Source organism: Pelobates fuscus, chromosome 13 (genome assembly GCF_036172605.1).
Source record: "Pelobates fuscus isolate aPelFus1 chromosome 13, aPelFus1.pri, whole genome shotgun sequence".
Lineage (NCBI taxonomy): Eukaryota > Metazoa > Chordata > Amphibia > Anura > Pelobatidae > Pelobates > Pelobates fuscus.
In genome coordinates, this window is record NC_086329.1 from 4,541,520 (window position 1) to 4,558,132 (window position 16,613).

At 46.3% G+C, this 16,613-nt stretch overlaps 1 protein-coding gene across 1 annotated transcript in view; it reads left to right on the forward strand.

The window, feature by feature from the left end:
• The first annotated feature begins 2,301 nt into the window (after nucleotides 1-2,301).
• The window catches only part of ABCD4 (ATP binding cassette subfamily D member 4), a 40,414-nt gene continuing 26,102 nt past the window's right edge, over nucleotides 2,302-16,613 (forward strand). The window contains exons 1-9 of the mRNA XM_063440170.1: nucleotides 2,302-2,370; nucleotides 6,518-6,636; nucleotides 7,274-7,401; nucleotides 9,645-9,784; nucleotides 12,035-12,151; nucleotides 12,233-12,358; nucleotides 14,017-14,067; nucleotides 14,227-14,321; nucleotides 15,519-15,640. Coding sequence (XP_063296240.1) covers nucleotides 2,348-2,370; nucleotides 6,518-6,636; nucleotides 7,274-7,401; nucleotides 9,645-9,784; nucleotides 12,035-12,151; nucleotides 12,233-12,358; nucleotides 14,017-14,067; nucleotides 14,227-14,321; nucleotides 15,519-15,640 — 921 coding nt within the window. The 5' untranslated portion in view covers nucleotides 2,302-2,347. The remainder of the gene's footprint in view (nucleotides 2,371-6,517; nucleotides 6,637-7,273; nucleotides 7,402-9,644; nucleotides 9,785-12,034; nucleotides 12,152-12,232; nucleotides 12,359-14,016; nucleotides 14,068-14,226; nucleotides 14,322-15,518; nucleotides 15,641-16,613) is intronic.

Below are 16,613 nucleotides of genomic sequence, written 5' to 3' on the forward strand. Positions count from 1 at the left end.
ATAACGCAGTCTGGGGATAGTGTGTAAAGGTGTATTTAATACAGTAACATAGATATAACGCAGTCTGGGGATAGTGTGTAAAGGTGTATTTAATACAGTAACATAGATATAACGCAGTCTGGGGATAGTGTGTAAAGGTGTATTTAATACAGTAACATAGATATAACGCAGTCTGGGGATAGCATGTAAAGGTGTATTTAATACAGTAACATAGATATAACGCAGTCTGGGGATAGCATGTAAAGGTGTATTTAATACAGTAACATAGATATAACGCAGTCTGGGGATAGTGTGTAAAGGTGTATTTAATACAGTAACATAGATATAACGCAGTCTGGGGATAGTGTGTAAAGGTGTATTTAATACAGTAACATAGATATAACGCAGTCTGGGGATAGTGCGTAAAGGTGTATTTAATACAGTAACATAGATATAACGCAGTCTGGGGATAGCGTGTAAAGGTGTATTTAATACAGTAACATAGATATAACGCAGTCTGGGGATAGCGTGTAAAGGTGTATTTAATACAGTAACATAGATATAACGCAGTCTGGGGATAGCGTGTAAAGGTGTATTTAATACAGTAACATAGATATAACGCAGTCTGGGGATAGTGTGTAAAGGTGTATTTAATACAGTAACATAGATATAACGCAGTCTGGGGATAGTGTGTAAAGGTGTATTTAATACAGTAACATAGATATAACGCAGTCTGGGGATAGTGCGTAAAGGTGTATTTAATACAGTAACATAGATATAACGCAGTCTGGGGATAGTGCGTAAAGGTGTATTTAATACAGTAACATAGATATAACGCAGTCTGGGGATAGCGTGTAAAGGTGTATTTAATACAGTAACATAGATAAAACGCAGTCTGGGGATAGCGTGTAAAGGTGTATTTAATACAGTAACATAGATATAACGCAGTCTGGGGATAGCGTGTAAAGGTGTATTTAATACAGTAACATAGATATAACGCAGTCTGGGGATAGCGCGTAAAGGTGTATTTAATACAGTAACATAGATATAACGCAGTCTGGGGATAGTGTGTAAAGGTGTATTTAATACAGTAACATAGATATAACGCAGTCTGGGGATAGCGTGTAAAGGTGTATTTAATACAGTAACATAGATATAACGCAGTCTGGGGATAGCATGTAAAGGTGTATTTAATACAGTAACATAGATATAACGCAGTCTGGGGATAGCGTGTAAAGGTGTATTTAATACAGTAACATAGATATAACGCAGTCTGGGGATAGTGTGTAAAGGTGTATTTAATACAGTAACATAGATATAATGCAGTCTGGGGATAGCGTGTAAAGGTGTATTTAATACAGTAACATAGATATAACGCAGTCTGGGGATAGCGTGTAAAGGTGTATTTAATACAGTAACATAGATATAACGCAGTCTGGGGATAGTGTGTAAAGGTGTATTTAATACAGTAACATAGATATAACGCAGTCTGGGGATAGTGTGTAAAGGTGTATTTAATACAGTAACATAGATATAACGCAGTCTGGGGATAGTGCGTAAAGGTGTATTTAATACAGTAACATAGATATAACGCAGTCTGGGGATAGTGTGTAAAGGTGTATTTAATACAGTAACATAGATATAACGCAGTCTGGGGATAGTGTGTAAAGGTGTATTTAATACAGTAACATAGATATAACGCAGTCTGGGGATAGCGTGTAAAGGTGTATTTAATACAGTAACATAGATATAACGCAGTCTGGGGATAGCGTGTAAAGGTGTATTTAATACAGTAACATAGATATAACGCAGTCTGGGGATAGTGTGTAAAGGTGTATTTAATACAGTAACATAGATATAACGCAGTCTGGGGATAGCGTGTAAAGGTGTATTTAATACAGTAACATAGATATAACGCAGTCTGGGGATAGTGTGTAAAGGTGTATTTAATACAGTAACATAGATATAACGCAGTCTTGGGATAGCGCGTAAAGGTGTATTTAATACAGTAACATAGATATAACGCAGTCTGGGGATAGTGTGTAAAGGTGTATTTAATACAGTAACATAGATATAACGCAGTCTGGGGATAGCGTGTAAAGGTGTATTTAATACAGTAACATAGATATAACGCAGTCTGGGGATAGTGTGTAAAGGTGTATTTCATACAGTAAAGATATATTATATCTGGTAAATGTATATTTTTTTTATTTATTGCTGTCAAATCTCTCACTGCAAGCTTTGGTATCCAGTAAAATGGCCGCCAGACTCTTATTGGCGACACTTTGTGGATTTAGATCTCTAGTGTTTAGCTCCGAACTTTCCTACCCTGACTGATCTCGAGGGGACTTTCAACCCTGCACGAAGCATGATGGGAAAGATGGGATCCAGGTAAGTGGGAGATATCGGTGGGGGTACATGGGGTAATTCTAGGGGCAGACACTGGGGGTACATGAAGTTAATTCTGGGGGGAGGCACTGGGGGTACATGGGGTAATTCTAGGGGGAGACACTGGGGGTACATGGGGTAATTCTAGGGGGAGACACTGGGGGTACATGAAGATAATTCTGGGGGCAGACACTGGGGGTACATGAAGTTAATTCTAAGGGGAGGCACTGGGGGTACATGAAGTTAATTCTGGGGGGAGACACTGGGGGTACATGACGTTAATTCTAGGGGCAGTCACTGGGGGTACATGAAGTTAATTTTAGGGGGAGACACTGGGGGTACATGAAGTTAATTTTAGGGGGAGACACCGGGGGTACATGAAGTTAATTCTAGGGGCAGACACTGGGGGTACATGAAGTTAATTCTAGGGGCAGACACTGGGGGTACATGAAGTTAATTCTAGGGGGAGGCACTGGGGGTACATGAAGTTAATTCTAGGGGGAGGCACTGGGGGTACATGAAGTTAATTCTTGGGGGAGGCACTGGGGGTACATGAAGTTAATTCTGGGGGGAGACACTGGGGGTACATGAAGTTAATTCTGGGGGGAGACACTGGGGGTACATGAAGTTAATTCTAGGGGTAGACACTGGGGGTATATGAAGATAATTCTAGGGGTAGACACTGGGGGTACATGAAGATAATTCTAGGGGTAGACACTGGGGGTACATGAAGTTAATTCTAGGGGGAGATACTGGGGGTACATGAAGTTAATTCTAGGGGGAGACACTGGGGGTACATGAAGTTAATTCTAGGGGGAGACACTGGGGGTACATGAAGTTAATTCTAGGGGCAGACACTGGGGGTACATGAAGTTAATTTTAGGGGGAGACACTGGGGGTACATGAAGTTAATTCTGGGGGTACATGAAGTTAATTTTAGGGGGAGACACTGGGGGTACATGAAGTTAATTCTGGGGGTACATGAAGTTAATTCTAGGGGGAGGCACTGGGGGTACATGAAGTTAATTCTAGGGGGAGGCACTGGGGGTACATGAAGTTAATTCTAGGGGGAGGCACTGGGGGTACATGAAGTTAATTCTAGGGGGAGACACTGGGGGTACATGAAGTTAATTCTAGGGGGAGACACTGAGGGTACGTGAAGTTAATTCTAGGGGGAGATACTGGGGGTACATGAAGTTAATTCTAGGGGCAGACACTGGGGGTACATGAAGTTAATTCTAGGGGCAGTCACTGGGGGTACATGAAGTTAATTGTAGGGGGAGACACTGGGGGTACATGAAGTTAATTCTAGGGGCAGGCACTGGGGGTACATGACGTTAATTCTAGGGGCAGTCACTGGGGGTACATGAAGTTAATTTTAGGGGGAGACACTGGGGGTACATGAAGTTAATTTTAGGGGGAGACACTGGGGGTACATGAAGTTAATTCTAGGGGTAGACACTGGGGGTACATGAAGTAAATTCTAGGGGGAGATACTGGGGGTACATGAAGTTAATTCTAGGGGCAGACACTGAGGGTACATGAAGTTAATTCTAGGGGGAGACACTGGGGGTACATGAAGTTAATTCTAGGGGTAGGCACTGGGGGTACATGAAGTTAATTCTAGGGGTAGGCACTGGGGGTACATGAAGTTAATTCTGGGGGGAGACACCGGGGGTACATGAAGTTAATTCTAGGGGCAGGCACTGGGGGCACATGAAGTTAATTCTGGGGGGAGACACTGGGGGTACATGAAGTTAATTCTGGGGGGAGACACTGGGGGTACATGAAGTTAATTCTAGGGGGAGGCACTGGGGGTACATGAAGTTAATTCTGGGGGGAGACACTGGGGGTACATGAAGTTAATTCTGGGGGGAGACACTGGGGGTACATGAAGTTAATTCTGGGGGGAGACACTGGGGGTACATGAAGTTAATTCTAGGGGGAGGCACTGGGGGCACATGAAGTTAATTCTGGGGGGAGACACTGGGGGTACATGAAGTTAATTCTGGGGGGAGACACTGGGGGTACATGAAGTTAATTCTAGAGGCAGACACTGGGGGTACATGAAGTTAATTCTAGGGGCAGACACTGGGGGTACATGAAGTTAATTCTAGGGGGAGGCACTGGGGGTACATGAAGTTAATTCTAGGGGGAGGCACTGGGGGTACATGAAGTTAATTCTAGGGGGAGGCACTGGGGGTACATGAAGTTAATTCTAGGGGGAGGCACTGGGGGTACATGAAGTTAATTCTGGGGGGAGACACTGGGGGTACATGAAGTTAATTCTGGGGGGAGACACTGGGGGTACATGAAGTTAATTCTAGGGGTACATGAAGTTAATTCTAGGGGTAGACACTGGGGGTACATGAAGATAATTCTAGGGGTAGACACTGGGGGTACATGAAGATAATTCTAGGGGTAGACACTGGGGGTACATGAAGTTAATTCTAGGGGGAGATACTGGGGGTACATGAAGTTAATTCTAGGGGGAGACACTGGGGGTACATGGGGTAATTCTAGGGGGAGACACTGGGGGTACATGAAGTTAATTTTAGGGGCAGACACTGGGGGTACATGAAGTTAATTTTAGGGGGAGACACTGGGGGTACATGAAGTTAATTCTAGGGGGAGACACTGGGGGTACATGAAGTTAATTCTGGGGGTACATGAAGTTAATTCTAGGGGGAGGCACTGGGGGTACATGAAGTTAATTCTAGAGGTAGGCACTGGGGGTACATGAAGTTAATTCTAGGGGGAGACACTGGGGGTACATGAAGTTAATTCTAGGGGGAGACACTGAGGGTACGTGAAGTTAATTCTAGGGGCAGACACTGGGGGTACATGAATTTAATTCTAGGGGCAGTCACTGGGGGTACATGAAGTTAATTGTAGGGGGAGACACTGGGGGTACATGAAGTTAATTCTAGGGGCAGGCACTGGGGGTACATGACGTTAATTCTAGGGGCAGGCACTGGGGGTACATGAAGTTAATTTTAGGGGGAGACACTGGGGGTACATGAAGTTAATTTTAGGGGGAGACACTGGGGGTACATGAAGTTAATTCTGGGGGTACATGAAGTTAATTCTAGGGGGAGGCACTGGTGGTACATGAAGTTAATTCTGGGGGTACATGAAGTTAATTCTAGGGGCAGGCACTGGGGGTACATGAAGTTAATTCTAGGGGAGGCACTGGGGGTTCATGAAGTTAATTCTAGGGGCAGACACTGGGGGTACATGAAGTTAATTCTAGGGGTAGACACTGGGGGTACATGAAGTTAATTCTAGGGGGAGGCACTGGGGTTACATGAAGTTAATTCTAGGGGCAGACACTGGGTGTACATGAAGTTAATTCTAGGGGTAGGCACTGGGGGTACATGAAGTTAATTCTAGGGGCAGACACTGGGGGTACATGAAGTTAATTCTAGGGGCAGACACTGGGGGTACATGAAGTTAATTCTAGGGGTAGACACTGGGGGTACATGAAGTAAATTCTAGGGGGAGATACTGGGGGTACATGAAGTTAATTCTAGGGGCAGACACTGAGGGTACATGAAGTTAATTCTAGGGGGAGACACTGGGGGTACATGAAGTTAATTCTAGGGGGAGACACCAGGGGTACATGAAGTTAATTCTAGGGGTAGACACTGGGGGTACATGAAGTTAATTCTAGGGGTAGGCACTGGGGGTACATGAAGTTAATTCTAGGGGTAGGCACTGGGGGTACATGAAGTTAATTCTAGGGGTAGGCACTGGGGGTACATGAAGTTAATTCTATTGGTAGGCACTGGGGGTACATGAAGTTAATTCTAGGGGGAGACACTGAGGGTACATGAAGTTAATTCTAGGGGGAGACACCGGGGGTACATGAAGTTAATTCTAGGGGTAGACACTGGGGGTACATGAAGTTAATTCTAGGGGGAGACACTGGGGGTACATGAAGTTAATTCTAGGGGGAGACACCGGGGGTATAAGTGGTAATTCTAGGGGGAGACACTGGGGGTACATGTGGAGGCACTGGGGGTACATGAAGTTAATTCTAGGGGGAGGCACTGGGGGTACATGAAGTTAATTCTAGGGGGAGGCACTGGGGGTACACCTTTGCACACTTGTTGTTGTTACGCCTTGATTTATTTCATACCCTGTACAGGCCAAGTCTGGATGGGATTTTCCTGCGCAGGTTTCTCCGCCTTCTTTCTATGCTTTTCCCTAATTTTACGTCTCAGAATACTCTGATGTTCCTTACTCTGCTGGCCGTGGCGCTCACAAGTACGTGGCTTTCTTTTTATTCTCTGGTGTCCACTAATGAGAATTGGTCCATTATTTCCACACATTTCTGTTAATTAAGCCATATTCAGATGTCATCGCGTTTTCCTAGATCCCCATTATTGTGGTGTTGGCATTATTGTGGTGTTGGCATTATTGTGATGTTGGCATTATTGTGATGTTGGCATTATTGTGGTGTTGGCATTATTGTGGTGTTGGCATTATTGTGATGTTGGCATTATTGTAGTTGTGTTGCAAGGGCTCTTTGTGTCTATCGGTAATTGTTAATCATTTTGCCTTTTTACTGGTCAGACCTTACATGTGTATCTCCACTGCAAGCCATGGCTTACCCCCCGGGGTGAATTCTGAATATTCACTCATTAATTGCCAGTGGGAATTTGAGCTCTGACTAACCATTAACATATATTTTTCCAGCTGCCACAGACTGTCTTTAACTCCTTAAGGACCAAACTTCTGGATTAAAAGGGAATCATGACATGTCACACGTCATGTGTCCTTAAGGGGTTAAACAATATGAATTAAGATTTTATTTTAATTCTTGTGTCCGCCCCTCGCTGTTGTGATATCAGGTATAAATGTTCCAAATGCTCTGAATATTGATTTATCGAACTCTCCACAGGACAGCTGCTGGTTTACCAAGTTGGCATTCTCCCCAGCCAGTTTTACGGGATACTTGCTGAAAAAGACCTGCCCGGGTTCCGGAGCCTCGCCATCCTTGCTTTGATTCTGATCCTTCTGAGCTCCATAGTGAGTTCTGTCTTCTCCCCCTCTATCCAGTGCATAACATGAAGTAGCATATCTGTAATGGCCATTGTCTCCCTAACCATAACCCCCCCTATTGTGCAGAGCAGTATATCTGTAACGGTATTTACTACCCCCCTAGCCGTGCAGTGCAGTATATCTGTAACTGTATTTACTCTCTCCCTTGCTGTGCAGAGCAGTATATCTGTAACTGTATTTACTCTCTCCCTAGCTGTGCAGAGCAGTATATCTGTAACGGTATTTACTCTCTCCCTAGCCGTGCAGAGCAGTATATCTGTAACAGTATTTACTCTCTCCCTAGCTGTGCAGAGCAGTATATCTGTAACTGTATTTACTCTCCCCCTAGCTGTGCAGAGCAGTATATCTGTAACTGTATTTACTCTCTCCCTAGCTGTGCAGTGCAGTATATCTGTAACGGTATTTACTCTCTCCCTAGCCGTGCAGAGCAGTATATCTGTAACAGTATTTACTCTCTCCCTAGCTGTGCAGAGCAGTATATCTGTAATGGTATTTACTCTCCCCCTAGCTGTGCAGAGCAGTATATCTGTAACTGTATTTACTCTCCCCCTAGCTGTGCAGAGCAGTATATCTGTAACTGTATTTACTCTCTCTCTAGCCGTGCAGAGCAGTATATCTGTAACTGTATTTACTCTCCCCCTAGCCGTGCAGAGCAGTATATCTGTAACTGTATTTACTCTCTCCCTAGCCGTGCAGAGCAGTATATCTGTAATGGTATTTACTCTCTCCCTAGCCATGCAGAGCAGTATATCTGTAACTGTATTTACTCTCTCCCTAGCTGTGCAGAGCAGTATATCTGTAACTGTATTTACTCTCTCCCTTGCTGTGCAGAGCAGTATATCTGTAACTGTATTTACTCTCTCCCTAGCTGTGCAGAGCAGTATATCTGTAACTGTATTTACTCTCTCCCTAGCTGTGCAGAGAAGTATATCTGTAACTGTATTTACTCTCTCCCTAGCTGTGCAGAGCAGTATATCTGTAACTGTATTTACTCTCTCCCTAGCTGTGCAGAGCAGTATATCTGTAACTGTATTTACTCTCTCCCTAGCTGTGCAGAGCAGTATATCTGTAACTGTATTTACTCTCTCCCTAGCTGTGCAGAGCAGTATATCTGTAACTGTATTTACTCTCTCCCTAGCTGTGCAGAGCAGTATATCTGTAACTGTATTTACTCTCCCCCTAGCTGTGCAGTGCAGTATATCTCTAACTGTATTTACTCTCCCCCTAGCCGTGCAGTGCAGTATATCTCTAACTGTATTTACTCTCTCCCTAGCTGTGCAGAGCAGTATATCTGTAACTGTATTTACTCTCTCCCTAGCTGTGCAGAGCAGTATATCTGTAACTGTATTTACTCTCCCCCTAGCTGTGCAGTGCAGTATATCTCTAACTGTATTTACTCTCCCCCTAGCCGTGCAGTGCAGTATATCTGTAACTGTATTTACTCTCTCCCTAGCTGTGCAGAGCAGTATATCTGTAACGGTATTTACTCTCCCCTAGCTATGCTGTGCAGTATATCTCTAACTGTATTTACTCTCCCCCAAGCCGTGCAGAGCAGTATATCTCTAACTGTATTTACTCTCCCCCTAGCCGTGCAGTGCAGTATATCTGTAACTGTATTTACTCTCTCCCTAGCTGTGCAGAGCAGTATATCTGTAACGGTATTTACTCTCCCCTAGCTATGCTGTGCAGTATATCTCTAACTGTATTTACTCTCCCCCAAGCCGTGCAGAGCAGTATATCTGTAACTGTATTTACTCTCTCCCTAGCTGTGCAGAGCAGTATATCTGTAACTGTATTTACTCTCTCCCTAGCTGTGCAGAGCAGTATATCTGTAACTGTATTTACTCTCCCCCTAGCTGTGCAGTGCAGTATATCTCTAACTGTATTTACTCTCCCCCTAGCCGTGCAGTATATCTGTAACTGTATTTACTCTCTCCCTAGCTGTGCAGAGCAGTATATCTGTAACGGTATTTACTCTCCCCTAGCTATGCTGTGCAGTATATCTCTAACTGTATTTACTCTCCCCCTAGCCGTGCAGAGCAGTATATCTGTAACTGTATTTACTCTCCCCCTAGCTGTGCAGAGCAGTATATCTGTAACTGTATTTACTCTCCCCCTAGCTGTGCAGTGCAGTATATCTCTAACTGTATTTACTCTCCCCCTAGCCGTGCAGTGCAGTATATCTCTAACTGTATTTACTCTCTCCCTAGCTGTGCAGTACAGACCAGTACATCGGTAAGCTGGCCTATGTAAGCTGTCGTCGGGTTATGACCGAATATTTACACAGACTGTACTTCAACAAGCAGGTGTATTACACGCTAAGTGTACAGCACCCACACATTGACAATCCGTATGTATCTCCATTTATTTTTTCATATAAATCCTTTTAACACGCTGAAGAGTCTAATGGCCATGTTTAATAGAAGTTATTCTGATATATAATATGTATCTATTGATGAATTAGTCATTGGGTTGAGCTTCTTATTAAAAATGGTTTGCTGAACAGTTTCTATGTACGGGATTTGAAACCCTGTCAGTGTTCATTAAAAAACAGTGATTTGTGTATCTACGTGGAAGATTTTAAAGGGACAAAATAAAAGCCTGGCTTAATGAAGTGGTTTTGGTGTATAGATCATGCTTCTAAAGTCTCACTGTTCAATTCTCTGCCATTTAGGAGTTAAATCACTTTTGGTTTTATCCATGTAGCCCTCCCTGGCTGTGACTGACACAGCCTACATGAAAAATGTTTTCATTTTCAATCAGATGTTAACTTGCTTTATAAGTTTTATATCTCGTCCTCTGTAAATTGAACTTTAATCATGAGCATAAATCAGGAGTTAACAGTGGATTAAATAAAGTATATTGACCCTATAGAATGAAACATTTACTCGAATTGTAAATCAACAAGGAATATCTACAATAAAACTTAACTTTTAATACAATAAACTAAAAAGTGACACCAATATCCTTACACCAAACAAACAAAGTGCATAAGTACCAATTGGAACCAAAATTAAAAAACGATGGAGAGGGGCTATTCACTGAACCACTAGACTGCAAACTCTTCGTCTACCTATCATTTTGTAAATGTCTCATATTTTGTTAAATTTCCTTCCTTTCATAATATTGTAAAGCGCTACATAAATTGGCGCTATATTAATCTCAATCCAGTAATAAAGTTCATTTTACATACTACTGGATAGTGCATTGGGAATAATGCCCTCTAGTGGTTGAACTTGAATAAGTTCATGAGTTGCCAATTGGTACTATTAAAATCAATTCAGAGGAACCATACACCCAGTAATATTCTTGGCAATTCCAAAATGATTAAGTAGTAACCTAAAAGTGGCGCAGGGGGTATGTTACTCTCTTGAGATAGAGCCTTAAATTCAATAAGATAAAGGATTTGTAGAAGGATGGCTCAAATAGTAAATCTGGTCTCTAAAACACATGCAGGGACACAAACTGTCACAGCTACAAGGAAGGAGGAAAAGCCTGGAACAAGTGATACTATATCCTCACTATAAAGGGCTAGAATAGAAAGATGTTTCTACAAGTGAAGTATAAGATCCAAAGTTACAGACTGAGAGAGTAAACGAGAGCTGGAAGATGCAATGAGAAACTGGCTCATATACTTCCCCACTGAGCCGTCATGGTCACCCCTTAAAATAAACGAATATATCTCAACTAGTGTTAAATGGATCCTCTCCCCAGTATACAGCAATATAGCAAGAAACGGGGATCAGGAGAGAGCAAAGTGACATAACGGTTTGTTTACAATCAAAATATCTTAACAGGTAAATTAGGTAAAATACTGCTCTGTGGATAGTCCCCCTTCATCGTTTTTAAATGTTGGTTCTAATTGGTCCTTATGCACTTTCTTTGTTTGGTGTAAGGGTGTTGGTGTCACTTAGACACTTTTTACTTTATTGCATTACTGTTCGAGTAATTGTTTCATTCTATAGGGTCAATATACTCTATTTCACCCACTATTTACTACTGATTTTTGCCTGTGCTTGATACAATTATTCCCCAGGGGTTACCCCTCAGGAGTTGTACATTTATCAATTCCTGTTTATCATCATTTTTTTTAACTTTAATCGCACACAGGAGGTTCCTGCAGGGTCTAGCAAGCTATTAACAGTGCGGAAGGTGGGAAATTCTAAGTTAATCAGACTGTGCAATAAAGGAAACATAGACATTAGATGACTCTTTACAGGAAGTGTTTTGGAAAGTTGGGTAGTTCACATGCAGGGAGGTGTGACTAAGGCTACATAAACAAAGTGATTTAACTCTTAAACGGGAGAGAATTGAGCAATGAGACTGCAGGGGCCCGATCTATACACCCAAACTTCTTCATTAAACTAAAGTAGTTTTAGTGACTACAGTGTCCCTTTAACATTTACAAGCCACCTATAATCTTGCCGGCCTGCAGGGTACCCTCAGCCTCTGCATCTTCTATGTCCTTTAACATAGCAATGTGCGATCATAGGAACCTCTGCTCTGTTTTGGGGTGCTCATCCAAGGGCCAGGGGTGCACAGTGTTAATGTTAATGTGTTCTAAGGGGAACAAGTAACATTGCTGATCTGTGTATTTTAGTGACCAGCGCATGACTCAGGACGTGGAGCGCCTCTGCAGAGAACTTGGCTCATTTGCAAGTAAAGTCCTACTGACTCCTTTCCTGTTGGCGTATTACTCCTATCAGTGTGCTGTGAGGTGAGGCTGCACACATTTACATGTACACAGAGATGAATACATAGATTCACACATAATGTAAATAACATTTCCTGCTTCCAGCACGGGCTGGGTAGGACCAGTCTCCATCTTTGGATATTTTGTCGTTGGGTCACTGCTGAATAAAGTTCTGATGAGTCCGGTGATCCCCAGATTGGTACAGCAGGAAAAGCTGGAGGGTGACTTCCGGTGAGTGATCAGATATGGCGACATTCTGGAAAAGACTGTTACCGACCTCAGTAACTGGACGAATGCTGTTAACGGCTGGTTATGTGTAAAGAAGTTTATTATAACGCCTGGGGGAAAAAAAACAAGACGTGTGTCTATAGACAGTTGCACATTGCAGGCCCAAAGAGATGGGGAGAATGTACGGCATTAGGTAGGTGGGATAGTGGGGTCCTGCAGGAATCAGGTAGGTGGGATAGTGGGGTCCTGCAGGAATCAGGTAGGTGTGCCAGTGTGGTCCTGCAGGAATCAGGTAGGTGTGCCAGTGGGGTCCTGCAGGAATCAGGTAGGTGGGCCAATGGGGTCCTGCAGGAATCGGGTAGGTGGGCCAATGGGGTCCTGCAGGAATCGGGTAGGTGGGCCAATGGGGTCCTGCAGGAATCGGGTAGGTGGGCCAGTGGGGTCCTGCAGGAATCGGGTAGGTGGGCCAGTGGGGTCCTGCAGGAATCGGGTAGGTGGGCCAGTGGGGTCCTGCAGGAATCGGGTAGGTGGGCCAGTGGGGTCCTGCAGGAATCGGGTAGGTGGGCCAGTGGGGTCCTGCAGGAATCGGGTAGGTGGGCCAGTGGGGTCCTGCAGGAATCGGGTAGGTGGGCCAGTGGGGTCCTGCAGGAATCGGGTAGGTGGGCCAGTGGGGTCCTGCAGGAATCGGGTAGGGGGGCCAGTGGGGTCCTGCAGGAATCGGGTAGGTGGGCCAAGGGGGCTCTGCAGGAATAAGGTAGGTGGGCCAGTGGGGTCCTGCGACATTAATTAGGTGGGCCAGTGGGGTCCTGCGACATTAGGTAGTTGGGCCAGTGGGGTCCTGCGGCATTAGATAGGTGGGCCAGTGGGGTCCTGCAGGAATCAGGTAGGTGGGCCAGGGGGGCCCTGCGACATTAGGTTGTTGGGCCAGGGGGGCCCTGCGACATTAGGTTGTTGGGCCAGGGGGGCCCTGCGACATTAGGTTGTTGGGCCAGGGGGGCCCTGCGACATTAGGTTGTTGGGCCAGGGGGGCCCTGCGACATTAGGTTGTTGGGCCAGGGGGGCCCTGCGACATTAGGTTGTTGGGCCAGGGGGGCCCTGCGACATTAGGTTGTTGGGCCAGGGGGGCCCTGCGACATTAGGTTGTTGGGCCAGGGGGGCCCTGCGACATTAGGTTGTTGGGCCAGGGGGGCCCTGCGACATTAGGTTGTTGGGCCAGGGGGGCCCTGCGACATTAGGTTGTTGGGCCAGGGGGGCCCTGCGACATTAGGTTGTTGGGCCAGGCGGGCCCTGCGACATTAGGTTGTTGGGCCAGGCGGGCCCTGCGACATTAGGTTGTTGGGCCAGGCGGGCCCTGCGACATTAGGTTGTTGGGCCAGGGGGGCCCTGCGACATTAGGTTGTTGGGCCAGGGGGGCCCTGCGACATTAGGTAGGTGGGCTAATGGGGTCCTGCGACATTAGGTAGGTGGGCCAATGGGGTCCTGCGACATTAGGTAGGTGGGCCAATGGGGGCCTGCGACATTAGGTAGGTGGGCCAGTGGGGTCCTGCAACATTAGATAGTTGGGTCCTGCGACATTAGGTAGTTGGGGTCAATGGGGATGATATACTTTTCATATTAATGTGTATATTGAATTAATATGCTGTGTATTCTGTGCTTTGCAGGTTTAAACACGTTCAGATCCGCGTAAATGCAGAAGCTGCTGCTTTTAGCAGGTACAGTCATATTCTTAATAATTAATACATGTGATTATCATTCTGTAAAGCAGTGAGTGATATTTCTGGACTATTTGCATGATCTGTAAATATGGGTGTTAGCAATCCAGTAAATCCCTACCGCTTCATATGGTTTCATGTGCTCATTCATTCGTACAGGGCAGGCCCGGTGGAACACTATAGAACGGACACAAGACTCGAGAACCTAATACTTACACAGAAGGATCTCATGCACCAAGAATTTTGGCTGTATAGTGAGTTTTGAGAATGAACAATGTGCTGTATGTGTATTGGATGTTTGGACTGAGGATTGGTGCTCTAGAAGGGGTGACCGAAAGCTGGGAATGAGAATAGGTTGCTATTGAAAAGTTAGTATTAGAGGAGATGGGAAAGAGGAGGAGAGGGCGGTATTTGAGGGATGGGAATGGAGAGGGGGCAGTATCGGAGGGATCGGAATGGAGAGGTGGCGGTATTGGAAGGATGGGAATGAGGAGGGGGCAGTATCGGAGGGATCGGAATGGAGAGGTGGCAGTATTGGAAGGATGGGAATGAGGAGGGGTGGTATTGGAGGAATGGGAATGGAGAGTGGGGTGGTATTGGGGGGAGTGGGGGGGGGTGGTCCTGGAGGGATGGAAATGAGGAGGGGCAGTATAGGAGGGATGGGAATGGGGAGGGGCAGTATAGGAGGGATGGGAATGGGGAGGGGGTGGCATTGGAGGGATGGGGAGGGGGTGGCATTGGAGGGATGGGGAGGGGGTGGCATTGGAGGGATGGGGAGTGGGGGCCGGTATTGGAGGGATGGGGAGTGGGGGGGCGGTATTGGAGGGATGGGGAGTGGGGGGGCGGTATTGGAGGGATGGGGAGTGGGGGGGCGGTATTGGAGGGATGGGGAGTGGGGGGCGAGATTGGAGGGATGGGGGGTGGGGGCAGAGATTGGGGGGGTGGGGGTGAGATTGGAGGGATGGGGGGAAGGGGCGGTTTTGGAGGGATGGGGGGAAGGGGCGGTTTTGGAGGGATGGGGGGAAGGGGCGGTTTTGGAGGGATGGGGGGAAGGGGCGGTTTTGGAGGGATGGGGGGAAGGGGCGGTTTTGGAGGGATGGGGAGGGGGTTGGTATTGAAGGGATGGGGAGTGGGGGGCGGTATTGAAGGGAGTGGGGGGCGGTATTGAAGGGATGGGGAGTGGGGGGCGGTATTGAAGGGATGGGGAGTGGGGGGCGGTATTGAAGGGATGGGGAGTGGGGGGCGGTATTGAAGGGATGGGGAGTGGGGGGCGGTATTGGAGGGATGGGGAGTGGGGGGCGGTATTGGAGGGATGGGGAGTGGGGGGCGGTATTGGAGGGATGGGAATGAGGACTTGGAAATATTGAAGTTATAGGTAGTAAAGATTTGATGATGTTAGGAAGTCACGGCTGAGGTTTAGAATGCACATTCACATAAGCTATCTCTGGCAGTTGGAACAAACACCTTTGATTATCTGGGGGGCATCCTCAGTTATATGATCATCGCTGTTCCCATCTTCACTGGAGTCTATGGGGATATGAGTGCCGCTGAGTTGAGTGAACTGATCAGCAAGGTGAGAACACGCTCAGTCCTGACAAGCTCTTCTTCTGTATGACTCCCTGCTGCATATGGAGCTGCACCATCCTCCACAAGGTGGTTACCCTTCATGCCCCCGATACTCCTCCCACCTGTCATTGCTCCCAGTTATCTGCTTCTAGCAGCAGATGGTGACGGGACAGAACATCTTTAACATCATTATATCTTACATTTTCTAATGAAAGCATCGCACTTTACCGAAGCAGGAATTCCTTGTTTTAATGTGAACATGGGGAACATGGGAGCTAGTGACTAGGTAACATAATGGAAACAACGAGTAAAAGGGCTAGGTGACCCAGGCCAGGAGGGAAAGGAGTTTAAAGGATTAGTAGGGGTCCTAGTTACTGGAGAAAACAGTGGGTAAGGGCAGGTAGCGGTCACTAGGTCACACAGTGGGTAAGGGGAGGTAGCGGTCACTAGGTCACACAGTGTGTAAGGGCAGGTAGCGGTCACTAGGTGACACAGTGGGTAAGGACAGGTAGCGGTCACTAGGTGACACAGTGGGTAAGGACAGGTAGCGGTCACTAGGTGACACAGTGGGTAAGGGCAGGTAGCGGTCACTAGGTCACACAGTGGGTAAGGGCTGGTAACGGTCACTAGGTGACACAGTGGGTAAGGGGAGGTAGCGGTCACTAGGTCACACAGTGTGTAAGGGCAGGTAGCGGTCACTAGGTGACACAGTGGGTAAGGACAGGTAGCGGTCACTAGGTCACACAGTGGGTAAGGGCAGGTAGCGGTCACTAGGTCACACAGTGGGTAAGGGCAGGTAGCGGTCACTAGGTGACACAGTGTGTAAGGGCAGGTAGCGGTCACTAGGTGACACAGTGTGTAAGGGCAGGTAGCGGTCACTAGGTGACACAGTGGGTAAGGGGAGGTAGCGGTCACTAGGTGACACAGTGGGTAAGGACAGGTAGCGGTCACTAGGTGACACAGTGGGTAAGGACAGGTAG